The sequence below is a fragment of the Nyctereutes procyonoides genome, unplaced genomic scaffold (genome assembly GCF_905146905.1).
Source record: "Nyctereutes procyonoides isolate TBG_1078 unplaced genomic scaffold, NYPRO_anot_genome, whole genome shotgun sequence".
Taxonomy (NCBI): domain Eukaryota; kingdom Metazoa; phylum Chordata; class Mammalia; order Carnivora; family Canidae; genus Nyctereutes; species Nyctereutes procyonoides.
Window position 1 is genome coordinate 4354208 of NW_026575141.1, and position 27805 is coordinate 4382012.

Here is a 27805-nt window from a genome sequence, read left to right on the forward strand (position 1 = left end):
ATACTGTCTAGCTCCATCCATGTTGTTGCAAATGCCAAGGTTTCATTCTTTTTGTTATGGCTGAGTAATATCCCAGTGTCGTGTGTGTGTGTGTATGTGTGTGTGTGTGTATGCACGTGCACACACACACGCAGGGCACACTGGGCTATTAAGTAACTCAGGGATTCACAAATACCATATGATTTCACTCATATATGGAATTTAAGAAACAAACAAGCAAAGGGGAAAAAAGAAAGAGAGAGGGGCAAACCAAGAACACTCTTAACTACTGAGAACAAACTGATGGTAGAGGGAGGTGGGTGGAGGGATTGGGGAGGTAAGGGTTGGAGATTAAAGAAGGCACTCGTGGGGATCCCTGGGTGGCGCAGCGGGCCTGTCTTTGGCCCAGGGCGCGATCCTGGAGAGCCGGGATCGAATCCCACATCGGGCTCCCGGTGCATGGAGCCTGCTTCTCCCTCTGCCTGTGTCTCTGCCTCTCTCTCTCTCTCTCTGTGACTATCATAAGTAAATAAATAAAAAAAAAATTTAAAGAAGGCACTTGTGACGAGCACCGGGTGAGGTACAGAAGTGTTGAATCACCTGAAACTAATATTACACTGTATTTTAACTAGCTAGAATTTAAATAAAAACATCTTAAAAATATAAATTACATCATATCGCTCCCCTGCTTAAAACTGTCCAATAGGGCAGCCCGGGTGGCTCAGCAGTTTAGCATCACCTTTGGCCCCGGGGTGTGATCCTGGAGTCCCAGGATTGAGTCCCACTTCAGGCTCCTTGCATGGAGCCTGCTTCTCCCTCTGCCTGTGTCTCTGCCCCCCCCCTCTCTCTGTCTCTCTCTCTCTCTGTCTCTCATGAATGAATAAATAAAATCTTAAAAAAAAAACTGTCCAATAGCTCCCTTCACCAGTAGAATAAAGAAAGGTCAGAAGTTCAGTTTCAGACATGCTGAACTTGAGGGGGTATAAGGATGTAAGTTGAGACATCAAGAGACCAAGTATATGGCCCTCAAGAAAGATTTGGGCAGAAGAAGTTACAAAGTGGCCTTATTTATTGGCATATGGATAGAAATTGAAAACCAAGGATTTGGAAGAGAATACTTAAAATTTAAGTTGAAATAAAGAAGGGTGGCGGCATAGGATTAAGACTTGAGAACTCACGTTAAGGCCTGGGAGAAAAGGAAGAGTTGACAAAGAAGACTGAGTGTGAGAGACTAGACTCACAAAAAAGAAAACCAGACCTAATATTTCGGAAGCTGAGGAAAAAGGAGGTTTTAAAATGAAGAGAAGGGCACCTGGGTGGCTCAGATGGTTAAGCAGCCAACTCTTGGTTTTGGCTCAGGCCATAATCTCAGGGTCGTGGGATAGAGCCCCCGTGTAGAGCCCCACTCAGCAGGGAACCTGCTTCTCTCCCTCTCTCTCCTTCTCCCTCTACCCCTCCTCCCCTTGCTTGCATGCTTGCTCTCTCTAAAATAAATAAACAAAACTTTAATAAAATAAAACGAAGAGAGATCAAGTAAGATGGTGATTGAAAAACATCATTTGGTTTGACAACACATGTCATTTGTGAAATTAGCAAAACCAACTTCAAAGAGGTGATGAGAAGGTATGGCGATGAGACAGCAACTCTAGCCAATGTCTTCACAAAGCTAGCTATAAAAGGAAAAGGAGAGATTAGAAGAGATAAAACCTAAAGCTCAAAGACTATAGAAATGACTTGATGGAGAGAAAAAGGGTGAAGGAAGACACAGGACAGAGAAATTATAATAATGTAAATTTTCTGAATAGGCAGGAAGGCATAGAACCAAGGCACAGACAGAAGAATGCTACAACTATTTCTGATCATATTCAACATAAAATATACTTGGGATAAAAAAAATATTTAGAAAAGCCATACAAAAATTATATGTGCTAAGGGCACCTGGGTGGCTCAGTTGGTTAAGTGTCTGCCTTCATTCAGCTCAGTTCCTGATGGTCCTGGGATCGAGCCCCACATCAGGCTCCCTCCTCAGTGGGGAATCTGCTCTCCCCTCCCAACTCGTGCATACTCTCTCCCTCTAATAAATAAATAAAATCTTTTAAAGAAATTGTATGTGCTAAATTCCTTAGTTAAAAAAAAGTATTTTAGACTATGTAATGTAAAATAAGTCTCTTGCATGAATAACTGCAGATGTTGATAATTACTCAGTCAATAAACATTTACTAAAAGCCTACTAAAAGTTGGACAGCGTTCTAGTCTCTGTAGAATATGGTAAAGAAAAAACATTATTTTTGTCTTTAAGAAACCCACACTTTTTTAAATTTATTTTTTATTTATTTTTATTTATTTTTAAATTTTTTTATTTATGATAGTCACAGAGAGAGAGAGAGAGAGAGAGAGAGAGAGAGAGAGAGAGAGAGAGGCAGAGACACAAGCAGAGGGAGAAGCAGGCTCCATGCACCGGGAGCCCGACGTGGGATTCGATCCCGGGTCTTCAGGATCGCGCCCTGGGCCAAAGGCAGGCGCCAAACTGCTGCGCCACCCAGGGATCCCCCACTTTTTTTTTTTTAAAATGACTTTATTTATTTATTCATGAGAGACACACACAGAGAGGCAGAGACACAGACAGAGGGAATAGCAGGCTCCATGCGGGGAGCCCGATGTGGGACTTGATCCCAGAACCCTGGGATCACGCCCTGAGCCAAAAGCAGACGCTCGACCACGAGCCACCCAGGTACCCCAAAGAACGCACACTTAGTAAGTAGATAAGTTGAGAAACAAACAATTGCAATTCAGTATATCTAAGTACTATGACCATTTGTGTATATGTACACAAAGGACAGTGGTGGCACATAGAAGAAGTAGAAGAGCATAGGCTTTGAAGTCCAACAGACTGGTCTGAATCTGAACTCTGACATTAATTAGCTATAGAACTTTAGGCAAGTAATGTAGTTTCTCATTAAGCCTCAGTTCCTCATCAGAGAAGAGGATGCAAAAGTTACTTACCTCACAAGGTTATGAGGAGAAAGAAGTTAATGGTTGTAAAACACCTTGAATAGGGTCAGATACATTGTAACTAATCTGTACAAGTAACCATTAAAAGACAGAATTTTATTTTTTTTGAAGATTTTTATTTCTTTATTCATGAGAGACACAGAGACATAGGCAGAGGGAGAAGCAGACTCCCCATGGGAAGCCTGATGCAGCACTCGATCCCAGGACCCCGGGATCACGACCTGAGCCAAAGGCAGATGCTCAACTACTGAGCCACTCAGGTAGGTGCCCCTAAAAGAATTTTAAAAAGCCGTGTAAAGTATACTTGAGTCTTAGAAGACAATTAGAATAATGGAACTCTAGAGGGAAGAAAATAAGATGTATGGAATCAGGACATGATGTGGGATTGCAGTACATTACAAGTTTGATTTTTTTTTTTAAGATTTTATTCACTTACTCATGAGAGACACAGAGAGAGTGGTAGAGACACAGGCAGAAGGAGAAGCAGGCTCCATGCAGGGAGCCCGATGCGGCACTGGATCCCTGGACTCTGGGATCACAACTTGAGCCAAAGGCAGACACTAAACTGCTGAGCCACCCAGGTGTCCCCAGTTTGATGGTTCTTCAAAGAGTTAAGCATAATATTACCATAAGACCCCACAATTCCCCTCTGAGGTATATACCCTAAAGCAGTAAAAAGGATGCTCAAACAAGTGCATGTCTGTGTGCTTGTTTAATCTCTCTCCTTGTTCTAAGAATTTAAGTTACTAGCTACAAATACTTCTATATAGTTGAAATATAAAATGAAAACATCAAAGGTGAGCATGGAGAGGTAAAAAGGACAAAGAGAAGAACTAGGGTAAAAAGGAGAAATATGTAATCGACTAGATAAGGAATGAGCAAAAGGAAGGAATCTACTGTGATTCCCAGGTTTCTAGCTTGAGTTACTAAATTGATGAGTTAGCCATGAAGCTCAGTTGGGATAAGGAGCAAAGAAGGAAGCACAGGTTTGACAGGAAAGATGATGAAATTATTTTTGGGCATGTTGAATTTAGTGTGCTCTTCAGTAATTTAGGTAGTAATGTCTAATAGCTATTGGCAAACAAACTATGAAAATAGGTCTGGGCTCGAGACAGATTTAGGCACTGTTGGGAGATTAATAATATCACCCAGGGAAAATCTAAGAGTAGGAAGGGAAAACAAACAAGTATTTATTCTCAGATACTAAGACTAAGGGGCAGATAAAGGAAAACTAATGAGAAGTTCAAGATCTAAAAGGATAACTAAGAGCTCTCCAGGAATAGAGACTTTGTCTAATTATGATGTATTCCTAGGCTCTAGTTCAGGAGGTAGTGAAAATAAAAATCTAGAGAAGTTGGGTAGGATGATATCTAATGGATTTAGCAATTAGGAAGTTATTACCTTAACAAGAGCACTTGAGTGGAATGAAGAAGGCAGAAGTAAGACTGCAATAGATTGAAGAGAAAAAAAAAAGAAATTAAAATAAATAACAGTCTATTTTTTCTGCAAGCTTGGCTGTGAATGAAAGAAATAAAATAAGACATCAGCTAGAAGAAAATCGAAAATGTAATTCATATAATAAATTGAGGAGAAACAGATTCTTCCTGGTGAAATAAGAGAAAATAAAAATGAGTGTTTATGAGTAAAATATTTAAATATAGAACAGTTTTAATAGAATCTCAAGTTGCTGCTAGTAATACGTAATTACTTACATAGTATTAAATAAAACATAATTCAGGGATCCCTGGGTGGCTCAGCGGCTTAGCGCCTGCCTTTGACCCAGGGCGCGATCCTGGAGTCTGCTTCTCCCTCTGCCTGTGTTTCTGCCTCTCTCTCTCTATCATGAATAAATAAAATCTTTAAAAATAAAATAAATATAAATAAATAAAACATAATTCACTGATAAAGAACTAAGAGGGAAGCAAAATATCAACATGTTGATAAAGGGCAGCCCTGGTGGCCCAGGAGTTTAGCGCCACCTTCAGCCAGGGGTGTGATCCTGGAGACTGGGGATAGAGTCCCATGTCAGGAGCCTGCTTCTCCCTCTCTGCCTCTCAATCTCTCAATCTCTCAATCAATCTCTCTCATGAATAAGTAAATAAAATCTTTTTTAAAAATGTTGATACAGTAGTCTTTATGGGGAATTAGTATGGATGACTTTCAAGTTCTCACTCAATGTTTTTCAAATTTTAATAATGAATTTGTATTTCTTTTATTGTGGTGGTAGTAGGAAGCGGAAGACAATAAACTGTACAAAAATTAATGATTATTTCAAAGGCAGAAAAGATTTAAAAGATTCTAACTCAAAGAAGATCACAGAAGGGAGGAAATATAAGCAGGCTGAAAGCAGGAAAGAAACAGAAGGAAAAGGGGCACTTGAGTGGCTTAGTCAGTTAAGTGTCTGCCTTCGGCTCAGGTCATGATCCCAAGGTCCTGGGATCAAGCCCTGCATCGGGTTCCTTGCTCCATGGGGAGCCTGCTTCTCCCTCTGCCTCCCTGCTGCTCCCCCTGCTTATGTGCTCGTTCTCTCTCTCTGTCAAATAAATAAATAAAATCTATTTATTTTAGAAAAAATAAAACCAACACAGATATAACATCTTCACTGCACACAGCATAAAGGAGTACAAACACTGCTGAAAACATAGTAAAAGACAAGGACAACAGGACTGAGAAAGGCAAGTAAGATATAAATGACCTCTGAAAACCATAGAACATTGTTGAAAGAATTAAAGATCTAGATAAATGAAAAACATCCCATGTTCAGGGATTAGAAGACAACATTACTAAGAGGGTAATATCCCCCAAACTGATGTACAGATTCAATGTAAATCCCTATAAGAAGCTCTGAGTTCATACAAACTGACAGACCGGTCCTCGAATTTATATGGAATTGCTAGGGACCTAGAATAGCCAAAACAATCCTGGAAAAGAATAAAATAGGAAGAAAAACAGTTTCTGATTTCAAAACTTGCTACAAAGCAACAGTATGGGAGACAGTGTGGTACTGGCACATGGACAGACATACAGATCAATAGAATAGAATCAAAAGTCCTGAAGTAAACCTGAATGTTTATGGTCAACTAAGTTTTGACAAGAATGTGAAGGCTATTCCATGGAGAAAGAACAGTCTTTCTAACAAATGGTGCTGGGACAATAGGGCAGACAGTTGAGATAACCCTTACCCACACCAAACATAAAAACTAATTCAAAAAGAATCAAAGACACAAATGTAAAAGTAAAACAATAAAACTCTTAGAAAAGAAACACAGGGACAAGTTTTCATGACCTTAGATTTGGCAAGAGTTTTAGATATGATAAATTGGACTTCACCAAAATTTAAAATTTTTGTGCTTCAAACAACACAATTAAGGAAGTGAAAAGGCAACACAGAACATGAAGAACACTTGCAAATCATGTATCTTATAAAGAACTTGTATCTAGAATATGTAAAGAGTTCTTAAATTCAATAGTAAAAAGACAACTCAAAAAAAGAGCAGGGCAAACAAACAATTTAACTAGCTCAATTCGTAGAGCATTTGATTCTTGATCAGGGTCATGAGTTCGAGCCCCACACTGGGTGGAGAGTTTACTTTTAAAAATATAGATAAATTGGGGCAGCCTGGGTGGCTCAACGGTTTAGCACTGCCTTCAGCCCAGGGTGTGATCCTGGAGACCCGGGATCAAGTACCATGTCGGGCTCCCTGCATGGAGCCTTGCTTCTCCCTCTGCCTGTGCCTCTGCCTCTGTCTGTCTCTGTGTCTCTCATGAAAAAAAAAAATAAAATATTTTAAAAATATATATAGATAAATTAATTAAATGGGGCAAAGTAGCTAAAAGACATTTCTCCAAAGAAGACATATAATTAGTTAACAGGCACGTGAAAAGATGCTCTATGTCAATTACACCTCAAAAAAGTTGGAAGAGAAAAAAAAAAAAGTTGGAAGAGAAAGAAAAAAAATGCTTGACATCGTGAGTCATCAGAGAAATGCAAATCAAAAACCACAATGAAATGCCACTTTATACACACTAGGATGGTTAGAATTAAAAAGTCAAATGGATAATAACAAATGTTAAAGAGAGTATATATATGAAATTGGAACCCCATTCACTGCTGGTAGGAATGTAAAATTCCAGCCACTTTGGAAAAGTTTGACAGTTCCTCAAATGAATAAACCTAGAGCACAGAGTTACCATATGACCTAACAATTTCATTCCTAGGTATATACCTAAGAGAAATGAAAACACATGTTCACATAGAAACCTCTATGCAATTTATGGCCACATTATTCATAATAGCCAAAAAGTAGAAACAGTCTAAATGTTCATCAATGGACAAATGGATATACAAAATGTAGTATATCTATACAATGGAACATTATTTAGCCACAAAAAGGAATGAAGTATTGATATCTGCCACTTTAACATGGATAAACTTTGAAACCATGCAAAGTGAGAAAAAAAAAAAGGAGTCACAAAAGATTCCGTTCATATGAGAAAGTGCATAATAGGGAAATCTACAGAGACAAAAGGTAGATTAGTGGTTCCTTAGGGGTGGGATGGGGATGGGGTAGGTAATGGAAGCAGGAGGATAAGAGAGTAAAGCTAAAAGACATGGGGTTTCTTCTTGAGGTGATAAAAATGCTCTAAAATTGACTGTGATAATAACTGCATATATCTGACTATACTATAAACCACTGGTTTTTAAATGGTGAATGGTGAATTTATATGGTGAATTGTATGGCATGTGAATTCTATCTCAAGCAATTAAAAACAAATGGAAATGTTAAGAAAAAGTTTAAAAGGATTAACTACTCATACTAAAGAAAATAAATCAAAAATGGAATTGCAAGATATTAAGGAAATAACTACAACAGGAAGCCCATAACTTACAGAACATAACTAAAGCAGTATTCAAAGAAATCTTATAATTTAATTACTTAGAAAGAATGAAAAGAACAATAAATATCCAGAATGAGAAGATAGAAAAATAAAAAGATTTCTTTATTTGAGAGAGAGGGTGAGTAGGAGGGAGAGAAGGAGAGAATCTCAGGCAGACTCCTGCTGAGACTGGAGCCAGATGCAGGGCTCGATCTCACTACCCTGAGATTTCAACCTCAGCTAAAACCAAGAGTCAGATGCTCAACCAACTGCACCACCCAGGCGTCCCAAAATTTACTAAAAAATCTTAATAAAATGGCAATAGTGGACTACTTTAACATGATAAAGTATGTACACTTCATTTTTTTTAATAAACTTATTTTTTATTGGTGTTCAATTTACCAACATACAGAATAACACCCAGTGCTCATCCCGTCAAGTGCTCCCCTCAGTGCCCGTCACCCATTCACCCCCACCCCTAGTTCGTTTCCCAGAGTTAAGAGTCTTTATGTTCTGTCTCCCTTTCTGATATTTCCCACACATTTCTTCTCCCTTCCCTTATATTCCCTTTCACTGTTATTTATATTCCCCAAATCAATGAGAACATATAATGTTTGTCCTTCTCCAATTGACTTACTTCACTCAGCAGTATGTATACTTCAATTTAAAGTCAGGTCTAGGGGGATCTCTGGGTGGCTCAACGGTTTGGCACGTGCCTTCGGCCCAGGGCATGATCCTGGAGTCCCGGGATTGAGTCCCATGTCAGGCTCCCTATATGGAGCCTGCTTCTCCCTCTGTCTGTGTCTGTGTCTCTGCCTCTCTCTCTCTGTGTCTCTCATGAATAAATAAATAAAATTTTTAAAAAATCAGGTCTAATCTTAACAGGAAAGCACAAAAAACATACCATTAAAGTCAGGAATAAGACAAAGATCCACTACTGTCTTACTCTTTAATATTTTTGAAAAGTACTAGCAAAATTAATTGACAAAAGAAAGAAATAAGTATAAAAATTGGAAAGGAGGAGATAAAATTATCTTTATTTGGTAATAATGTGACCATTTAACTGCAAAGCCCTAGAAAAACAACTGGCAAACTATTACAGATAGTATTAGAATTCTAAAGTGGCTAGTTACACAAGAGAAAAGACATAATAAAAGTAGAAACTCCATTTACAATAGCAACAAAAAAGATAAAATACCAGGGGCTAAACATAACAAGAAATGTGAAAGGTTTTTATGAAAAAACTTTAAAATGTTATTGAGAGATGCGAAAGAAGACTTGAACAAGAAATGAATATATTCTCTGCTCTTAAACAAGAGTTTGAACCTCAAAAAGACATCAAATAGCACTAAATCAATCTATAATGTTCTACCAATAAGACTATCAATAGGATGGAGGAGAGGAGAAAAAGCAAGAATATCCAGGAAAACTCTGGAAAGTAGAAGAGAGGATTATAAACAAAGAATGTGGTCATTAAGGTATAAATAGGTGAACTGATCCATGGAACAGAATAAAAGTCCCAGTAAGAACCCCACATTATATGTAGGAACTAAGTACATTTATAGACAATATTTCAATGCTGTGGTAACTCAGTAGCCATTTGGAAAAGAGCTGCATTCCTACCTTAATACTTTACATAATTTATATTTTGAATAGATAAGTACATTTAATTTAAAATTATAAAAGTACCAGGAAAAAAATAAGAATTTTCATTTCATTCAGAAGTAACAGTTAAATAGGGGAGGACTTTCTTAGGATGCAAAAAAGCTAAAATCCACAAAAAGATTGATAATTACAACTACCAAAAATTTTTAAAATTTCTGCTGAAAAAATACAACATAAAGTCAAAAGCGAACTGACAAACTGAAAAGTATCTGTAATGTATCAAAGACAACTAATTTCCTTAAAACACAGAGTTCCTATAAAAAATATTAAACGTCCCAATAGAATAATGAACAAAAAAATATAACCAGAGGAATAAAAAATATAAGCAAATGTTATAAATAAATTGAAAATACGAAGAAAAATATTCCTATTAAATTGGCAATTTAAAAAAGTTTGATAACCCACTCTATTACCAAGGGTATGGGAGGCCAGCACTCCAACACCAACAGTGAAACATAAGCTGGTACAACCTCTATGGAAGGCAATTTGACAATATCTGTCAAAACTTAAATAGTACATAGTCTTTGACCCAGCAATTGCATTTCCAGGAATTTATTCTAAAGACAGACTAACTCATATGCAAAAACATAGAGGGGGATACTCATTGAATCATCATTTATATTAGCAAGTCTGTAACCATTTTAAATGCCCATCCAAACAAAGAAATGCTACCATTTTTCTCTACACACACACACACACACACACACACACACACAAAATTGATCACTGGTTGCTTCTAGGGAAAGAAGCCAATTAGCTGAGGTCAAAGGTAGAAGGAAAAATTACCTTTTATCATATGCTCTTTTGTACTATTTGGATTTCATATCATGAACATATATCACAATTCATATTTTTACATTAAGATTTCAATGCTATTTTTGCCCGGCTTTACCAGTTGTTACATTTTTCCTTCTGTCAGTTTTTCAGTTTTCATTAGCAGCAATGTTTAACTGTTATCTCAAGTAATACATGGTATTTAATCAAACTCACACAGTGAAATTACAATAGTAACTTGGATTCTATTATCCCCATGATCTCCTTGTCCCTGAATTCTACCTCTGCATACTTATTCTACAAAAATGTTCCCTGTTCTTTACTGGGTGTATACAGAGATTATGAGTTAGACATCCAGGACCAACAAGCTATAAATTTCTTGGCCTATGGGACAAACACATAATCACTATTGCATTCAGGAGACAGCAAAAAGACAAGAAGCTGCTCCAAGTTTCATAAAATATCATTTGTGCTCTCACCATGAATGCAGAGTCTAATCTACCTTTATGTGTAAGAATTTTATTTTATCCATTTGTCCAGAGTCAATGGGGCTATAGCAGATTGAACCACACTAATCAACCAAATTCACAGGGAACTAATTGCTTACATATTAATGCCAACATACTCATTTAGAATTTAGAATATATATGCATATGTACACATGTATATACACATATATACTTTGTGTGTGTGTATCAAGAATAGCAAATCCAAGGGATCCCTGGGTGACGCAGCGGTTTGGCGCCTGTGTTTGGCCCAGGGCGCGATCCTGGAGACCCGGGATCGAGTCCCACATCGGGCTCCTGGTGCATGGAGCCTGCTTCTCCTATGCCTATGTCTCTGCGCCTCTCTCTCTCTCTCTGTGTGACTATCATAAATAAATAAAAAATTAAAAAAATTAAAAAAAAAAAGAATAGCAAATCCTTCATTTGAAGGAATCACATATAAACGATAAGTATGCCCAAGAAGAACTTCATGGCACTATGAGTGTGTATAGGGAGAAGAGATAAATCAGAGAAGGTCAAAGGAGGCTTCCCTGAAAATACAGCGTGATTGAGCTAAGTCCCAATGGAAGAGAAACTACAAAAAAAAAAAAAGGAACAGAATGAGGAGTAAGAGAGTTCTTGTATGATGGGATAGTATGTGCAATGACCCTGTGGCAGAAGAGAACATGTTATGTCTAAGGAAGCAGAAAACGATCAAAGAGGAAGACCATGTGATGTAGAATTAACTTGAGAATTAGACAGACAATGCAATACTTTTTAGGCTGTGTTTAAGATTTTTTGCCTTACCCTAAAAGCAATGAAGAGCTAGTAAAGGGTTGTAAGCAGAGACCAGAATAGATTTGTGCTTACAAAAGAGGAGTGTGCTGTATGCCCTGGAGGGCAAAAGTAGAAACAGGAGGACTGCTTAGAAAGCTACTGCAGGGAAAAAAAGAAAGCAAGCTACTGCAGAAAACCTAAGTGAGGGATGATGACAGCATGAACTGGAGTAATAGTAGAAATAAACAGAACTAGGTGATTAACTACACTTGAAATGCAAGGGAGAAGAAAATTTAAGGAGGTTGGCCAAGTTTCAGGTTTGCATAACTGTACAGATAAAGATGCTATTTCTAAAGGATATAGAGAACACTCCAGAAAGACCAGGTTGTTTTGTTTCACCAGGGACTAGATAGAGGATGCACAAAAAAGTAAGAAAGTGCTCTGGATGCTGAGTATCTGAAGTGTTGGTAGAGAAGGATGAAAAAGGAAAATGGAATTAGAGTTCAATGGAAAAAGTTAGCTACAAAAACTTAAAAAAAAAAAAAGTTTCTTTAACCTTCATGGTCAGCCATAAAATGGGCCTAGACCTTTCTCTATCTCTCACCATAACCTAAAATCTTTTTAAACACTTCAATACACAACCTTTCAATGGGTGGGGAGGGGGACTTAAAATGCAATGCTGGAGAAAATAATGAATTGGTGTAAAAGAATTTCAAACACATTGAGATAGCATATGTTCCCGATTCTAATAGTGAAGTAATGGCAGAGGCCACCTACTTGGAAAGGAAGAATGAAGTGCCAATCAAGGGGGAAAGAAAGTGGAAAGAAGAGGCTGATCACTCCATTGCATGAATTTTCACAGCTCAAACAGATTTATCTTTACCTCTGGACAAATGGCTGTTCTTGGCCTTGTGTGCTAAGGAAATGCAGAAATAGCTCCACACCTAAGCCTCTCATCAGAAATCATGGCTTCCACTGCCATCAGGTGGTGGCAGTGAGGAAGTGCACCAACCAGGTTCTTGGAGCCTGGGAATGGCTATTATCCAGCCCATGGTATAATTAATTTGAGATCAAAGACCTAAAAATTAGTAGTAGTAGAGGGCAAACTGGTAATAGTCTTTGGTAAGAGATTTATCTTCAAATCTGTCAATACACCAGAATATAAGTTTTCGCTATTAATTTGGTTTTAAGAAAAAGGATTTCTCCTTTTTTCTTTTTTTAAAGATCACATATTTAGAATACCCAGTCTAATACTATCACCTCAAATCCAACTCCTGGTATATTATATATTTGCCTCATTAAAACTGCTTCAATGTCAATTTTAATGTCACGTATAAATGCTTAATGTGCATTTCTAACACACATCAATAACCTCATCGCAAAACAAGTGACTGTCTCATTCGATGTGCAAAATTCCCTTTGTTATCTTCAAATTAATCAAATAAATTTTGATTACTTAGAAGTACAGGCATGGCAGCAAAAGGAATTCAAAAACCATCATGTTCTCAAAACTCATTGGTTAAACAAATACATCACCGATAAAATCAACATTATTCACAAACAATATGGTGAATGATTAACACATCATTCCTGATTGTTCTCTTTAAGGTAAAAATAAGTTTGCCCAATATATTATTTGACATTCTGTGCAATATTTACTTCTCTCCCTCCCCCTACTATACTTCACTTACAAATGTATCTTTTAAAAATTGTCCGCACACACACACATCGATTTGTCTTTGTTTTTTAAGGCATCTGAACTCAAGGACAGAAAACTGTAGGCCAAAACGTAAAATAATCACATTGGGTGCTTTTTTCCAATCTTCAATCAGTTGTTTTTACATAGCGGAGACAGCATAATTTTGTCACTAAGTATATTCATGATCTTCATTTTCTTCCCTTAAAATCCAGATCACGCTATCCATTCTGTCTTTGGACATTCCAAAATATTAGTAATTTAACTAGTTTTTCCTAATTCTCTCGGTTCTGTTTCCCACCCACATCCCAACGCCCCCCTCCCGTCCCCCCACCCCCCACCCGCCACCCCGCGCCTTTCCTCCTCCTCTCTTGTCTCAGAATGCCTAACTCTTACACACTCGAGGTGGTTTTCACAGAATCACTCTTTGGAATGCTTTTCCCTCTTGTCTCCCGGATCTAGCACCCCTTTAAAAAGAATTTCCCACAGCTAGGAGCCAATGTCTTTCTTTTAAAAGATCAAACTGCGGAAGAGGACGAGACTGGGAACAGAATAGGCGAAACATTTGGGAATGTCAATGAAACAGCGGCCTCGCCTTTGGAAAAAAAAAAAAAAAAACACAACTCTCAGCCCAGAGCTTCCAACAAAGCAAAAAATACTTCTTTTCGCTGTGTTTCTGCTCCCTCCCTGGCCTCAAAGACACCCTTCCTCTCCTGTCTCCTGGAAGCCCCAGTCCCTCTGCTGCGCGTGGAGCCTGCCTTTCCTCCTCCCAGGGGAAAAAAAAAACTAGGGAGAAAAGGAAAGGGGGCAGCCGCCCTCCCGCCGCGCCCGCAACCTGTCAGGACCCGGCCCCACGACTCACCTGGCAGGTGCGGCCGCCCGGAGAGCTGCACGAAGCGGTTGAGCTGGCCAGTCCCCCGACCCCCGCTGCCCCCGCTGCCCCCGCCGGCCCCGCTACCTCCGCCGCCGCCGCCACTGCCCGCGGCGCCTCCTCCCCGCCGCCGGTTCCTGTCCCAGCCCTGGGCGGCCGACATGACCCGCTAACGATCGCCGCAGCCGGGTCCCGGCAGCCCCTGGCCCGGCGGCACTAGCGGAGCCTCCTTCCTGGGCTCCTCAGGAGACCCGGGAGACAGGGGCCGGGGGAGCGCCCTGTCCTCACCAGTGACCAATGACTGGCTTACTTGGTGACAGGCAGCCAATGGCCAGTCGCCTTGTTGGTAGGTGGAGGGAGGCGGGGAGAGACGTGGTAACCATAGCTATGGCTAAAAAAAAAGGGGGGGAGAGACAGACAGAAGCAGCCACTCGACACACGCATCAACCGCGCTAAACCAGCCCGAGTCGCGGCGACTCCTGCGGGATCAGGCGGGCCAATCGAAGGCCGAGCGAGGGAGGCCCCTCCTGCAGAACGAGTCCGCGTGATCGCCGGTCCTGCAGGCGCGCGTCGGGTTCGGGAGCCCTTTCCAGAAACACCGGAATCAGGACGAGGATAAGCACGTAATACACATATTTGGGGGCAAATACAGTGTTTCGCCGGCTTGGCCGGCTGAGAGCCCTTTCCCTGACAGTTGACACACACAAAGGGCTCGGTTGGAGGAGGAAAAAAAACCCAAAGACGGCGGGGGGGGGGGGGTCAAAGCTTAAATGTAAGAGGTATTCCTGGGTTTCGTTTATCTTGTCTTCGAAATGGCTGGCTGAGCTCCTCCCTAATGAAATACAAGCCGCTTCCTAAGCAAACAGTTTTCAGCTTGGTTAATAAACATGAAAAAAAAAAAAAGGTCAAGCTCATCAGTGGTCACAGAAATACAAGTGGAGACCCCAGTGAGAAACCATTTCTGGCTTATTACGTTGGTAAAGATTTTTAAAATAACACATAGCAGTGAGAAGAGTGCCAAGAAAAAGGTACTTTCATAGATGACCGATGGCTATGAAAATGTTTTTGTTCAATAAACTTTTTTTTTTCCTCATAGAAAATTTGACTCACCTTAAAGACAGAAACAGGTACGGAAGATCAAAATCGAGGGAAAATGCAGATGTATAGATCAGAAATTCCTGTTGTTCCAAAATTAAACCGAAAACTTGGCTTCGAACATGGCGCTGTGCTAAGCACAAAAATAAATCTAGTTCACTGACGTTTATGAATGATAAGGGAGAAGCGTATATATTCTTCAAGTAAAACAAAACTTTACAAGGTTCTTGGTTATTGTGGCTTTTTTTTTTTTTTTTAATGTAAACCTTTATAGAAGAGAACCTGGGGCAGCCCCGGTAGCGCAGCGGTTCAGCGCCGCCTGCAGCCGGGGGTGTGATCCTGGAGACCCTGGATCGAGTCCCACATCGGGCTCCCCGCATGGAGCCTGCTTCTCCCTCCGCCTGTGTCTCTGCCTCTCTCTCTCTCTCTCTATCTCTGAATGAACAAATAAGTAAATCTTAAAAAAAAAAAAAGAAGAAGAAGAAGAAGAAGAAGAGAACCTTACGTGGTACAAGAAAAAAGAGAGAAAATCTGCTATAGCTGAGGATACATATGCTTTTGGTCAAATTTCATGTCACCACTGGGCCAGCCTCCTTATTTTCCTTTCAGTCCCTCCCAGCAGGTGTTTTACCCAGTAAGCGCTTTATAGCACACTACTTAAGAAAATGTTTGAGGCCTGAAAAAAAAAAAAAAGTTGATGGCTCTAAAATAGGAAAGTCAAAATCAGTAAGTGTTAATTTTTCTAAAGAAATTGTACCATTGAGTAAACCAAACAGAAGAAGGAAATTTTATAGTATTCCAAGTGTAAATAATGATACAATATTACCATTTTGCAACCCTTAGTAAATTTAGCAGTTAACCCATTGAACATCACCCACTGCTAGCATCACAAAATGAAAGATGACATATCAAGGTGCTTGGGTGGCTTGGTCAGTGCCTTTGGCTTGGGTTGTGATCCTCTGGTTCTGGGATCAGCTCTGCCTGGGGCCCACTTCTCAGCAGGGAGTCTGCTTCTCCTGTCTCTCCCCCTGGCTTGTGCTCTCCTGCTCCCTCTCTCAAATGAATAAATAAAAAATATTTTTTAAAAAAGATGACGTACATGTGCTTCTAGAACACATACATAACAATCAAGTAGTCTTGTTGAAAAAAAAAAAATGAACCTGGGATGCCTGGGTGGCTCAGTGGTTGAGTGTCTGCCTTCAGCTCCGGGCGTGATCCCAGAGTCCTGAGATCAAGTCCCGCTTCCGGCTCCCTGCTTCTCTTCCCTCTGCCTATGTCTCTGCCTCTATCTCTCTTATGAATAAACAAATGAAATCTAAAAAGAAAAGAAAGAAAAAAAAAGAAAAAATTGAACCCGAATCTCATCAGATATCTATATCTAACTACCAATTTATAGGAAATACAGGGGAGAGGAATATAAAAAATATGAGAGATGCAAACAGCAAAATCCAGAGAAGTTGCGGCCCAAACTTTTTACTGCGGAATGTAAGTATACTTTGATGGATATTTACATGATTTGCAGAGGAGTCTTCAAAATAAGTATGGAGGCACCTGGGTGGCTCAGTCAGTTGGGCATCTGCCTTCAGCTCAGGTCATAATCCCAGGATCCTGGGATCGAGCTCCATGTCAGTCTCCCTGCTTAGCGGGAAACTTGCTTCTCCCTCTTCCTTTTGCCTGTGCTCTGCCTGCTTGTGTTCTCTTTCTCTCACTCTCTCTGTTAAATAACGGAATCTTAAAAAAAAAAAAAAATGTGTGCAGGAGTACCTAAGTGATTCAGTTGGTTGAGCCTCCGGCTCTTGATTTCAGCTCAGGTCATGATCTCAGGGTCATGAGATCCAGCCCTGAATTTGGCTCCATGCTCAGTGGGGAGTCTGCTTGAGATTCTATCTCTCCATGTCCTTCTGCTCCTCCCACACCCCCCACTCCCACTCTCTCTCAAAGACATAAACAAATCTTTAAAAATAAGTAAATAAATGTGTGCAGGCACATCTGACTGGCTTAGTTGTAGAGCATACAACTCTTGATCTTGGGGCTGTGAGTTGGGAGCCCCATATTGGATGTAGAGATCACTTTAAAAAAAAAAAAGTTAACAGGGCAGCCTGGGTGGCTCAGTGGTCTAATGCCGCCTTCCACCCAGGATGTGATCCTGGAGACCCAGGATTGGGTTCCACATCAGGCTCCCTGCCTGGAGCCTGCTTCTCCCTCTGCCTGTGTCTCTGTCTCTCTCTCTCTCTCTGTGTCTTCTATGAATAAATAAATAAAATCTTAAAAAAAATTTTTTTTTAAAGTTAACAAAAATAAGTGCAAGCAGACAATATGTACCTGCTAACATAACATAATATGAAGTACATGATAACACCTATGAAGTCATCATATCAAAAACATTCACTAGAATCTTATCAAGATTTAAACTCTAACATTCAGTTTATAGGAATTTTCAGGGCACAAAGGAAGATTTAAATGACACATGAAACAATCAAACAAATCCAAGGGGGACAATCTTCGCCATATCTAGTCTGGTTTCGTCAATAAGTCAATGTTATGAAAAACAAAATAAAATAACACAAAACAATGGGCAGGTTGTGACCCCTAAGTAAATAATAGTGGTAGGCAATAATAATCAATGACTGCTACCATAACAAAAAAGAAACAAGTGGGCAGTATGTGTGTGCAGACAAGTACAACTATTGGTGAAGTATTCTTGCCAAAAAATGAATCCAAATAAAGTCAAACCTTAGCTCAATCAGTTTACAGGAAATAAAGGGGACAGAGACTATGTTAAAGTATATCTTGGAGATGTAATCTGCAAAATATAGAATGTGGATAATTCTATAGAACAAACAGCCTGTTTTCTTCAACTTGATATTTCAAGAAGAGGGAAAAGGAACCCACAGATTAATAGAGTTTATCAACGAAACTCTACATTTATCAACCAAATGCAGTGTGTGGGCCTTGTTTGCATTTTGGTTAGAATAAGCCAGCTATTTTTTTAATGGGAAAATCTGATTGGATATTGGATTATATTTGGGAACCATTATTAAAATTTTAAGGTATTATGGATATATACATGTCTTTTTAAAAAGCTATCTTTTAGAGAAAAGACAATGAAATATTTATAGGTAAAATGCTATGATGTCTAGAGTTTGCTTCAAAATAATCCAGGAAATGGGGCATGGGAGACAGAATGAGAATACAGATGGAACAAAGATGGCCTGGAGTTAATGTTTCATGTAGCTGGGTGATGGGTAGTTGGAGTTCACAGCACTATTCTCTCTTCTTTTCTTAATTTTTCCCTCATACCAAGGTTTTTCAAAATAGTCCTCAAAAGAACAGTGCTAAATTAAATGGAATTTATAGCAAAATGTATGGGATCCTCCTGAACAAATCAACATTAAAAGATAATTTGCGGACAATTGGGAAATTTCCCCAATTGGAATTTGGAAAGGTTACTAGGGGATATTGGGAAATAACATTATAGTTGTTAGATATGATAATGGTATCAAGGTGACAGTTTCTTTTTTTTTTTCTTTTTTTTTTTAAGGTGACAGTTTCTTAATCTCTTTTTTAAATTATGCAGAATTAAATATTTAAGGGCGGATTATCATAACACCTGCAGGACCATCTCTACTCTCTTTGAGGCTTACTGATAAAAATAGCCTGACAAGCAGTTAGAGCCTGCAGTTCACACTAACTTAGAAAACCAGTCAGTTGGAATTAGCAAGAAGTCTGCATTGACAGTATTTTCCAGGAAATTGTTTTATAAATGTTGAACACAAACAATGATTCAAACATATTTCCAGGATTTTCCATCAGAGCTTCTATAATTACAACATTTGATAGTTAGAGAGCAGAGGATTGGAGAGGGTTAAAAAGTACACATCACAGTAGGAAATCTAGTTGTATTTATCATATTGACATCTTAAGCTCAGCACTGTGTAACCCAGTGCCTCTGACCCCTGACTGAACACTGGACTCACATGAGGCTGTTTTGGAAAAACAGTGATGTTCAATTTCCATACAGACCATTTGGATCAGAATCTCTAGAGCATAGGCACTGGCCATATTTTTTTTTAAGATTTATTTATTCATGAGAGACGCAGAGAGGCAGAGATGTAGGCAAAAGGAGAACTAGGCTCCCTACAGGAAGCCTGATGCAGGATTCAATGCCAGGACCCCAGGATCACAACCTGAGCCAAAGACAGACACTCCAACTACTGAGCCACCCAGGTGCCCCACTGGCCATATTTTTAAAGTTCCCTGAGTTATTCTAATTTATAGCCATGGTTGAGAACACAGGTGTAGTCCTCTGTACTACATGCAAAAAACTGTACCCCAGTTTTACTACATGCAAATGATAGTAAAATCTTCCTTTTTTAACACCATGTGAGTTACTATGAGAGACCAATAAAATAGTATAAGTGGAAGTACACAGAAGGACCCCTGGCTGGCTCAATCGGAGCATGTGACTCCTGACCTTGGTTGGGGTGGTGAGTTCGAGCCCTGTGTTGGGTGTGGAGCCTACTTAAAGAGAAAAAGAAAGTACATGGAAAAGTATAATGTTTTATGTAAATATAAAGTCATATTCTCACATTAGCAATCAATAGATGTATCAACGTATGGCAATCCTTTAAAAAATGTTTACTTCTTGGACTGTTCGTTAGTTTGTTGCAGATTAAATATCACCCAGAATCATATAAATTCCTTGGTGGATAGTCAAAGGTGACTAACTGCTTGTCGTTAGCCCAGATCAAATCAGCATTCATATTGGGAAGCCCAAACTAATGAGTCTTTGGTGTACTTGATTATAAAAATTACAAGCATCTATATACATAAAAGCATTATACACACAGGCTTTACATGTATAGATGTCATAGAAACATAAAGTATAAATTGTACTTAAGGTTAAGTTTGGCTGCCCCAAGAAAAGAAGGAAGAAGGCTCACATTTACTGATCACCTTTTGTGAACTAGGCACTTTTATGCATATCATCTTTTTTAATAGGCAGATTAACCTATATAGTATTTTTGAAACATTAAGTCTTGAAATCAGTCCAATGGGACCTGACCAGTATTTCCTGAAAGAAGAATAAAAATATAAGAGTGCAAGAGAAAAAGGAGTAGGGGGACAAAGGGATCCAGGAAGGTCTTGAAACACTTTGTCTCCAGATATTTAAATTGAAAGCGCCTGAAGCCTTATACAAACCTTAAGCTCCCCTCTCACAATGTTTAGGCAGCCATTTGATCAACATAAGGGTAGATGACCAATGTGTTTACCAGCGTTTTAGGTTCTCAGAGGCCCAGTAACTTCAGTCCTAAGAAATTGATATGGAAACTCTGAAGGCAACTCTTGCCCCTATCCCACCCCCATTTAAACACAGACACACACACACACACACACACACACACAGACCACTAATTTCAAAGCTTCCATGTTTCTTTGTGTAGTTCTAAATATAAGAGCCTAAATTTGCCTCTGATATTTGGGAAAAAAGACCTTGGGCTTTATAAAGGTAAAACCAAGATTTCATTCTGGAATAGAAAAGTAGTTAAACAATTCTGCTTGAGACAAACACGGGGAAGGCAACCCTCATTAAGGAGTTTAGACTGAAGCCTAATGCAGTGAGGAGCCATTGAAGTCCTTAAGAAAAGAGATGACATGATCAGATAAATGTTTTCAAAGATCACTACAGTGAATTGAGTTGAGGACTTCTTTTTTTTTTTCTTTCTAAGATTTAATTTATTTGAGAGAGAATGAGAGGTGGAGAGAGGCAGAGAGAGAAGCAGACTCCCCGTAGGACTCCAGGATCAGCCACTTAACTGATTGAGCCATCCAGACACCCTGGATTGAGGATTTTTTTTTAATTTAAGATTTTATTTATTTATTAATGAGAGACACAGAGAGAGAGAAGCAGAGACACAGGCAGAGGGAGAAGCAGGCTCCATGCAGGGAGCCTGATGTGGGATTCAATCCCAGATCCTGGGATCACGCCCTGAGACAAAGGCAGACGCCCAACCGCTGAACCACGCCCAATCCCAGGCATCCCAGGATTGAGGATTTCAATGGGAGCCTCCTCATTGCCATGAGTGAACCTGCCCTATAGGCAGCAGCCTCAGGGAAAAGACTTCTGCTCCCAGGGATCTTCTACCTGTTACACTGAAGATCTATCATGTCACATCATGCATGTTTGAAAGCAGTATCTATCACAAAAGATTGGAATTCTTGTTTAGGCCATGGTTTAAATGCAATATTGTTCTAGCACTAAGCCATGTAGTCTTAGAATCATCAATTATAAAAACAGTGGTGGGGGCACCTGGGTGGCTCAGTGGTTGAGTGTCTGCCTTTGGCTCAGGGCGTGATCCCAGGGTCCTGGGATCGAGTCCTGCATTGGGCTCCCCATAGGGAGCCTGCTTCTCTCTCTGCCTATGTCTCTCATGAATAAATAAATAAAATCTTAAAAACAAAACAAAACAAAAAAAAAAAAAAAAACAAGAAACAAAAAATGCTCCTGGCTAGCTCAGTCAACTCTTGATTTTAGGGCCATGAGTTCAAGCCCCATGTTGAGCATAGCACTTACATTAAAAAGTACAGATAAACAAACAAACAAATAAACAAACCTTAAAAAAACAGAAGGTAATACTCTTGTAGTGGTGTTTTATAACTGAAAGGCTGAAACAGAATTAAACTCTATTGTTATTGAGTAAGTTTAGTTTTACACTTGACATCTGGAAAATGACTTGATGAGATGCAGTAATATATTACATTAGTTGTTGAAGGCTCATGAGAAGAGGACAGGGCTGCCACGACACATGAACATGCACCTCTGTCAAATGATGGCTGCATGACGTTATAGCAGGCAATGCAAAAGCAAGTTTCACAGTGGTCCTAATGTTCCAAGTCCAATAAAAAATTGAAGTTTCTAAAGAAAACTGAATAATGGTCAATCATTCTTATTTTGATTTATATTGTGGGGGGAGGGACAAAGGAGGAGGGAGAGAGAGACTCTTGAGCGGGTTCCACATGGGCTGAGATCATGACCTGAGCTGAAAACAAGAGCCGGACGCTTAACCAACTGAGCCACCCAGGTGCTACCCCCTCTTTTTTTTTTATGGTCATTCATTTTTCAAGTTTTGTGAATGAGTCATTTGAGTGTTTACTTATTAACTTCAACAATCTAATAGAAAGTTCTGGGTTAAATCTAGACATTTTTTCCAATATCTGCGATATTGAACTTGAAGTCCAGATATTATTTCCTGTTACCAATTGCAGCAATAATTGTCATATATTCATTTGATTCAGATTAAAGTGACTCTAACTTAACTGCAAGGGAACAAGACAGTTTTATGAAGATATTAAATGACATCTCAGTAAATTGACTTTAGGAGAACACTCTCTGGCAAAGATTTATAAAATATTAAGTCTGATTATCCCAAACAAGTAAACAAACCTTAAAACTATTAATATCATTTTGTATTTTCAATATGGTAAGCTTATATGAACAGGCACTCTCTGCATGTGTTAATACTATTGAAAGTAAAAAAAAAATACTATTGAAAGTATATTACACTAGGAGATTAAAGAACCTAAACTGGGCCCTATTTTTCTACTTTTCTCCAACATCGGTGATTGTAACTCAGCAAATATCATTTATTCATGAGAACTGTTTCGAATTTATGGTTATTTAATTTATAAGTTTATTCTGATTTGTCTTCTAAGCACTACAAGGTTATAAATAATTTATGCATTGAAGTAACTTGATAAAAATAACATGCCAACATTGAGGAGGAGGCTTTTTACTGTGTAAAACAAGATGAGTAAAATCAAAAGGTGGAATGAACATTAATCATTTTAAACAACATTGTTCTACCAAACGCTCCTTCTTGCTTAAAATAGATTAAATTGGGTTTGTCACCCAAGGCCAATGAAATCCTAATCGATATACTACCTCTAGAGTTGTAGGAAGCAGATGCAAACCATATAGTTATGGTCTCAATGCAAATATGAGCTATTGCCTACACAAAGTATATTCTTAAGAAGTGCTTTCTAATTAGCTGGGAGATGTGAAATAAGATAATAATACATAAGATTGTAATAGTCCCAAGATTGGCCCAATAGCCATATGAGTAATGATTTTGAGTCTTTAAATCAAACTCTAATTTTAAAGTAATGAATACATCTTTATTGTGTAATCTTCTGTAAATAGAACATAGAAAAAGCAAAACTCTCTCCCTCACTTGCTACCCCATCCTACTTCCGAAAAGACTGTTAACAATTTGATGTCTATTTTTCTAGATCTTTTTCTATGTATTTACAGAAATATTTACAGAAAATGTATTCTATTTTAGCTTGTTACATAGATGAGATTATACAGAGTGTAGTCTACAGGTGGCTTTTATTCTTCTATACAATATGTCTTAGACACATTGTTACTAATTTTTTTCATTGTTATTATTATTTTTTAAGATTTTATTTATTTACTCAAGAGAGACAGAGAGAGGCAGAGACACAGGCAGAGGGAAAAGCAGGTTCCATGAAGGGAGCCCGATGTGGGACTTGATCCCAGGACTCCACGATCACACCCTGGGCCAAAGGCAGGCACTAAACCACTGAGCCACCCAGGGATCCCCATTGTTATTATTTTTTAACAGGATTTTGTTATTCTTTTTTTTTTTTTTTTTAAACCTCCGGCCATTTTTCTGTCCTTTGGTAGCAACAGTAAGAGTGAAGATCTCTTAGTTCCAAAGCAGTACATTGTCTTCTAGGATGTAAGTTTACAAAGGCAGCAATAAACAAATAAAAATATCGATGGAAATGCTAAATTTGGGATGCCTGGGTGGCTCAGCAGTTGGGTATCTGCCTTCGGTTCAGGGCGTGATCCTGGAGTCCCGGAATCAGGTCCTACGTCAGGCTCCCTGTGTGGAGCCTGCTTCTTCTCCCTCTGCCTGTGTCTCTCTGCCTCTTGTGAATAAATGAATAAAATCTGGAAGAAAGAAAGAAAGAAAGAAAGAAAGAAAGAAAGAAAGAAAGAAAGAAAGAAAGAAAGGAAGGAAGGAAGGAAGGAAGGAAGGAAGGAAGGAAGGAAGGAAGGAAGGAAGGAAAGAAAGAAAGAAAGAAAGAAAGAAAGAAAGAAAGAAAGAAAGAAAGAAAGAAAGAAAGAAAGAAAGAAAGAAGAAAGAGAAATGCTAAATGCTAAATTTTAATTAGGGGATTGTGAAAATAATAGTACTTGTTTTCCCTAACTATATCAGTTTCCTTGGTGTATTAGTTTGCTAGGGCTGCCAAAATACCACATACTGGTGGCTTAAACAATAGAAATTTATTTTCTTACAATTCTGGAGGCTAGAAGTCTGAGATCAAGATGTCAGCGGGATTGGTTCCTTCTGGAAGTTCTGAGTGAGAATTTGTTCCATATCCCTTTCCTAGTTTCTGGTGGTTGCAATCCTTGACATTCCATAGTTTCCAGCTGCATCACCCCAGTCTTATCACTTGATGCTCTCCCTGTGTATCTCTGTGTCCAAATTTTCCTCTTTCTATAAGGACACCAGTCATATTGGATTTAGTCATACTCAAATCCAGTATGACCTCAACTTAATTACATCTGCAAAGACTCATTTCCAAATAAAGCCATCTTCATAGGTTCTAGGTAGACATAAATTCTGGAGGGGGACACTATTCAACCCAGTATACTGTCTAAGTTTACAGACTTCTTGGTTTAAGTGGAATCTGTACCAAATCTGAAAGACAGAAATGATGAACAATGCTAATGGTGTGAAATTATGGATTTTTTTCTTCTTATCTCTCTTTTCAGAATGTTGTAGAACATGATTTTTATTACTTTTAGAATTAAAAAATGAAGATATGGGCAGCCCCGGTGGCGCAGCGGTTTGGTGCCGCCTGCAGCCTGGAGTGTGATCCTGGAGACCGGGGATGGAGTCCCACATCGGGCTCCCTGCATGGAGCCTGCTTCTCCCTCTGCCTGCCTCTCTCTCTCTCTCTCTCTCTCTCTCTGTCTCTATGAATAAATAAATAAAATCTTTAAAAAAAATAAAAATAAAAAAATAAAAAATGAAGATATAATATGTTATTGATTTTAAGCATTGGCAACTTTTTAGGTAACAAAATTGCCTTTGAATTTGGCCTTGGATAATTTTATCAGCATAAAGGCAAAGGGACCTGGGCAGGTAAAAGGGGTCAGGCTCCTGGTTTATACATCTGTGAAGTTACAAATTATCTGAAAAATCTCTCTCAAGAAAAAACATAGAGTCATGTTTAATTCTTTTAGTATAAAAAGAATACATACAAAATCTCATAGACTTAAGGGATTCTTGGATGAATACAAACTATGAAAGCCATAAAACAATGAAATTTAAAAACACTAGTAAACATCCTCATTAAAAAGAGATAGAGACCTCTATATTTGTGGCCATTGTATTTTTGACAAGGATGTCAAGTACATTCTGTGCAGAAATAACAGTCTTAATAAAAGGTGCTGGAAGAACTGGATTTCCACATGCTAAAAAATTAAGTTGAACTTCTACCTTAGACCATAGATAAAAATAAACCCAAAATGGATCACTGACCTAAATATAAGTTCTAAAACCATAAAGAACTTATTACAAGAAAACATAAAGGTGAATCTTCATGATCTTGGCTTTGGCAAGAAATTTTTTTAAAATTTTTTATTTATTTATGATAGTCACACAGAGAGAGAGACAGAGGCAGAGACATAGGCAGAGGGAGAAGCAGGCTCCATGCACCGGGAGCCCGACATGGGATTCGATCCTGGGTCTCCAGGATCGCACCCTGGGCCAAAGGTAGGTGCTAAACCGCTGCGCCACCCAGGGATCCCTGGCAAGGAATTCTTAGATATGACACCAAAGGAGTCAATGAGTAACAAAAGATAAAATAGATAAATTGGATCTCATCAAAATGTAAAGTTAAAATGTATCCACCCAGGAACATTATCAGGAAAGTAAAGACAGCCTATGAGATAGGAGAATATATTTACAATATATCTGAGGTTTTAATATCACAAATATATAAAGAACTCCTAAAATTCAACAAAAAGACAAATGGGCAAAGGATCTGAATAGACACTTCTCCAAAGAAGAATGGCCAATAAGCACATGAAAAGATGCTTGACAACCCTATGATTAGGGAAATGCAAATAAAAACCACATAAGATACCACTTCACATTCCCTAGGATAGTTAAAATAAAAGACAATAGGGGCACCTGGGTGGCTCAGTCAGTTAAACATCTGGCTCTTAATTTCAGCTCAGATCTTGATCTCAGGGTCATGAGATTGAGTCCTGCATAGAGCCCCATGTCATGCTCCATCCATGCTCAGTGGGGAGTCTGCTTGAGATTCTCTCCCTCCTCCTCTCCCTCTGACCCTCCACCCTTTGCTGAACAGTCTCTCTCTTTCTCTCAAATAAATAAATAAATAAATAATTTTAAAGGTAGATAATAATAAGTGTTGACAAGAAGTAAAGAGATTAGAACCCTCATACACTGCTAGTGGAATTGTAAAATGGTACGGCTACCTTAGAAAAGTTTGTTTCTCAAAGGGTTAAACATAGAGTTACCAGATGACTCAAATTTTATTCCTTGATATACATCCATGAGAACTGAAAACATATGTCCACACAAAAAGACTGACACACAAATATCGATAACAGTATTATTCATAATAGCCCAAAAAATGTAAACAACACAAATGTCTATCAATTGATGAATGGAAAACCAAAATAAGGTATATCCATCAGTACAATAGAATATTATTCAGCCATAAAAAATGAAGTACTAATACATGCTACATCATGAATGAACCTTGAAAGCATTATGTGAAATGAAAGAAGCTAAACATAAAAGCACTTGGAGGCACCTGGCTGGTTCAGTTGGTGAAGCATGTGACTCTTGAACTCATGGTTGTAGTTCAAGCCCCATGTTGGGGGTAGAGATTACTTAAAAATAAAATCTTTTTTTAAAAAGCCACATATTGTATGATTCCATTCATATGAAATGTCTAGAATAAACAAATCCATAGTGACCAAAAGTAGATTAGTGGCTAATTATAATTAGTGGTTAATTATATTAGTGGACTGGTGGAAGGAATGGGGAATAACTGCTGACAAGTATGGGGTTTCTCTAGGAAGTGATGGAATGTTTAAGAATTGGTGATGGTTGCACAACTCTGTGAGTATAGTAAAAACCACTTTATTAAAGGGTGATTTTTATGTTATATAAGTTACAGATCAACAAAAAATAGCCCATAAGAAATCAAAATGTTTGATAAATGTGTCCCCACTTAAAAACTTATCAAATGTCACATTTTACAGAAATTAAATTTTCACTAAAAATGTCAATTTAGCTGTCTGACACATTTTTGTAGTTCATTAAAGAATTATACTAGCAAACATAGTATGTTTGACTCATTCTTTTTTTTTAAGATTTTATTTATTTATTCATGAGACACACAGAAAGAGAAGCAGAGACATAGGCAGAGGGAGAAGCAGGCTCCCTTCCAGAGCCTGATGCAGGAGGGACTCAATCCCAGGAACCCAGGATCACACCC

The 27805-nt window shown here is 38.6% G+C and overlaps 1 protein-coding gene across 1 annotated transcript in view; it reads right to left on the reverse strand.

Annotated features, from left to right (window-relative positions):
• The window catches only part of KLHDC10 (kelch domain containing 10), a 60964-nt gene extending 46558 nt beyond the window's left edge, over window positions 1-14406 (reverse strand). The window contains exon 1 of the mRNA XM_055307270.1: window positions 14129-14406. Within this exon, the coding sequence (XP_055163245.1) occupies window positions 14129-14300 (172 nt within the window). The 5' untranslated portion in view covers window positions 14301-14406. The remainder of the gene's footprint in view (window positions 1-14128) is intronic.
• Window positions 14407-27805: the final 13399 nt, after the last annotated feature.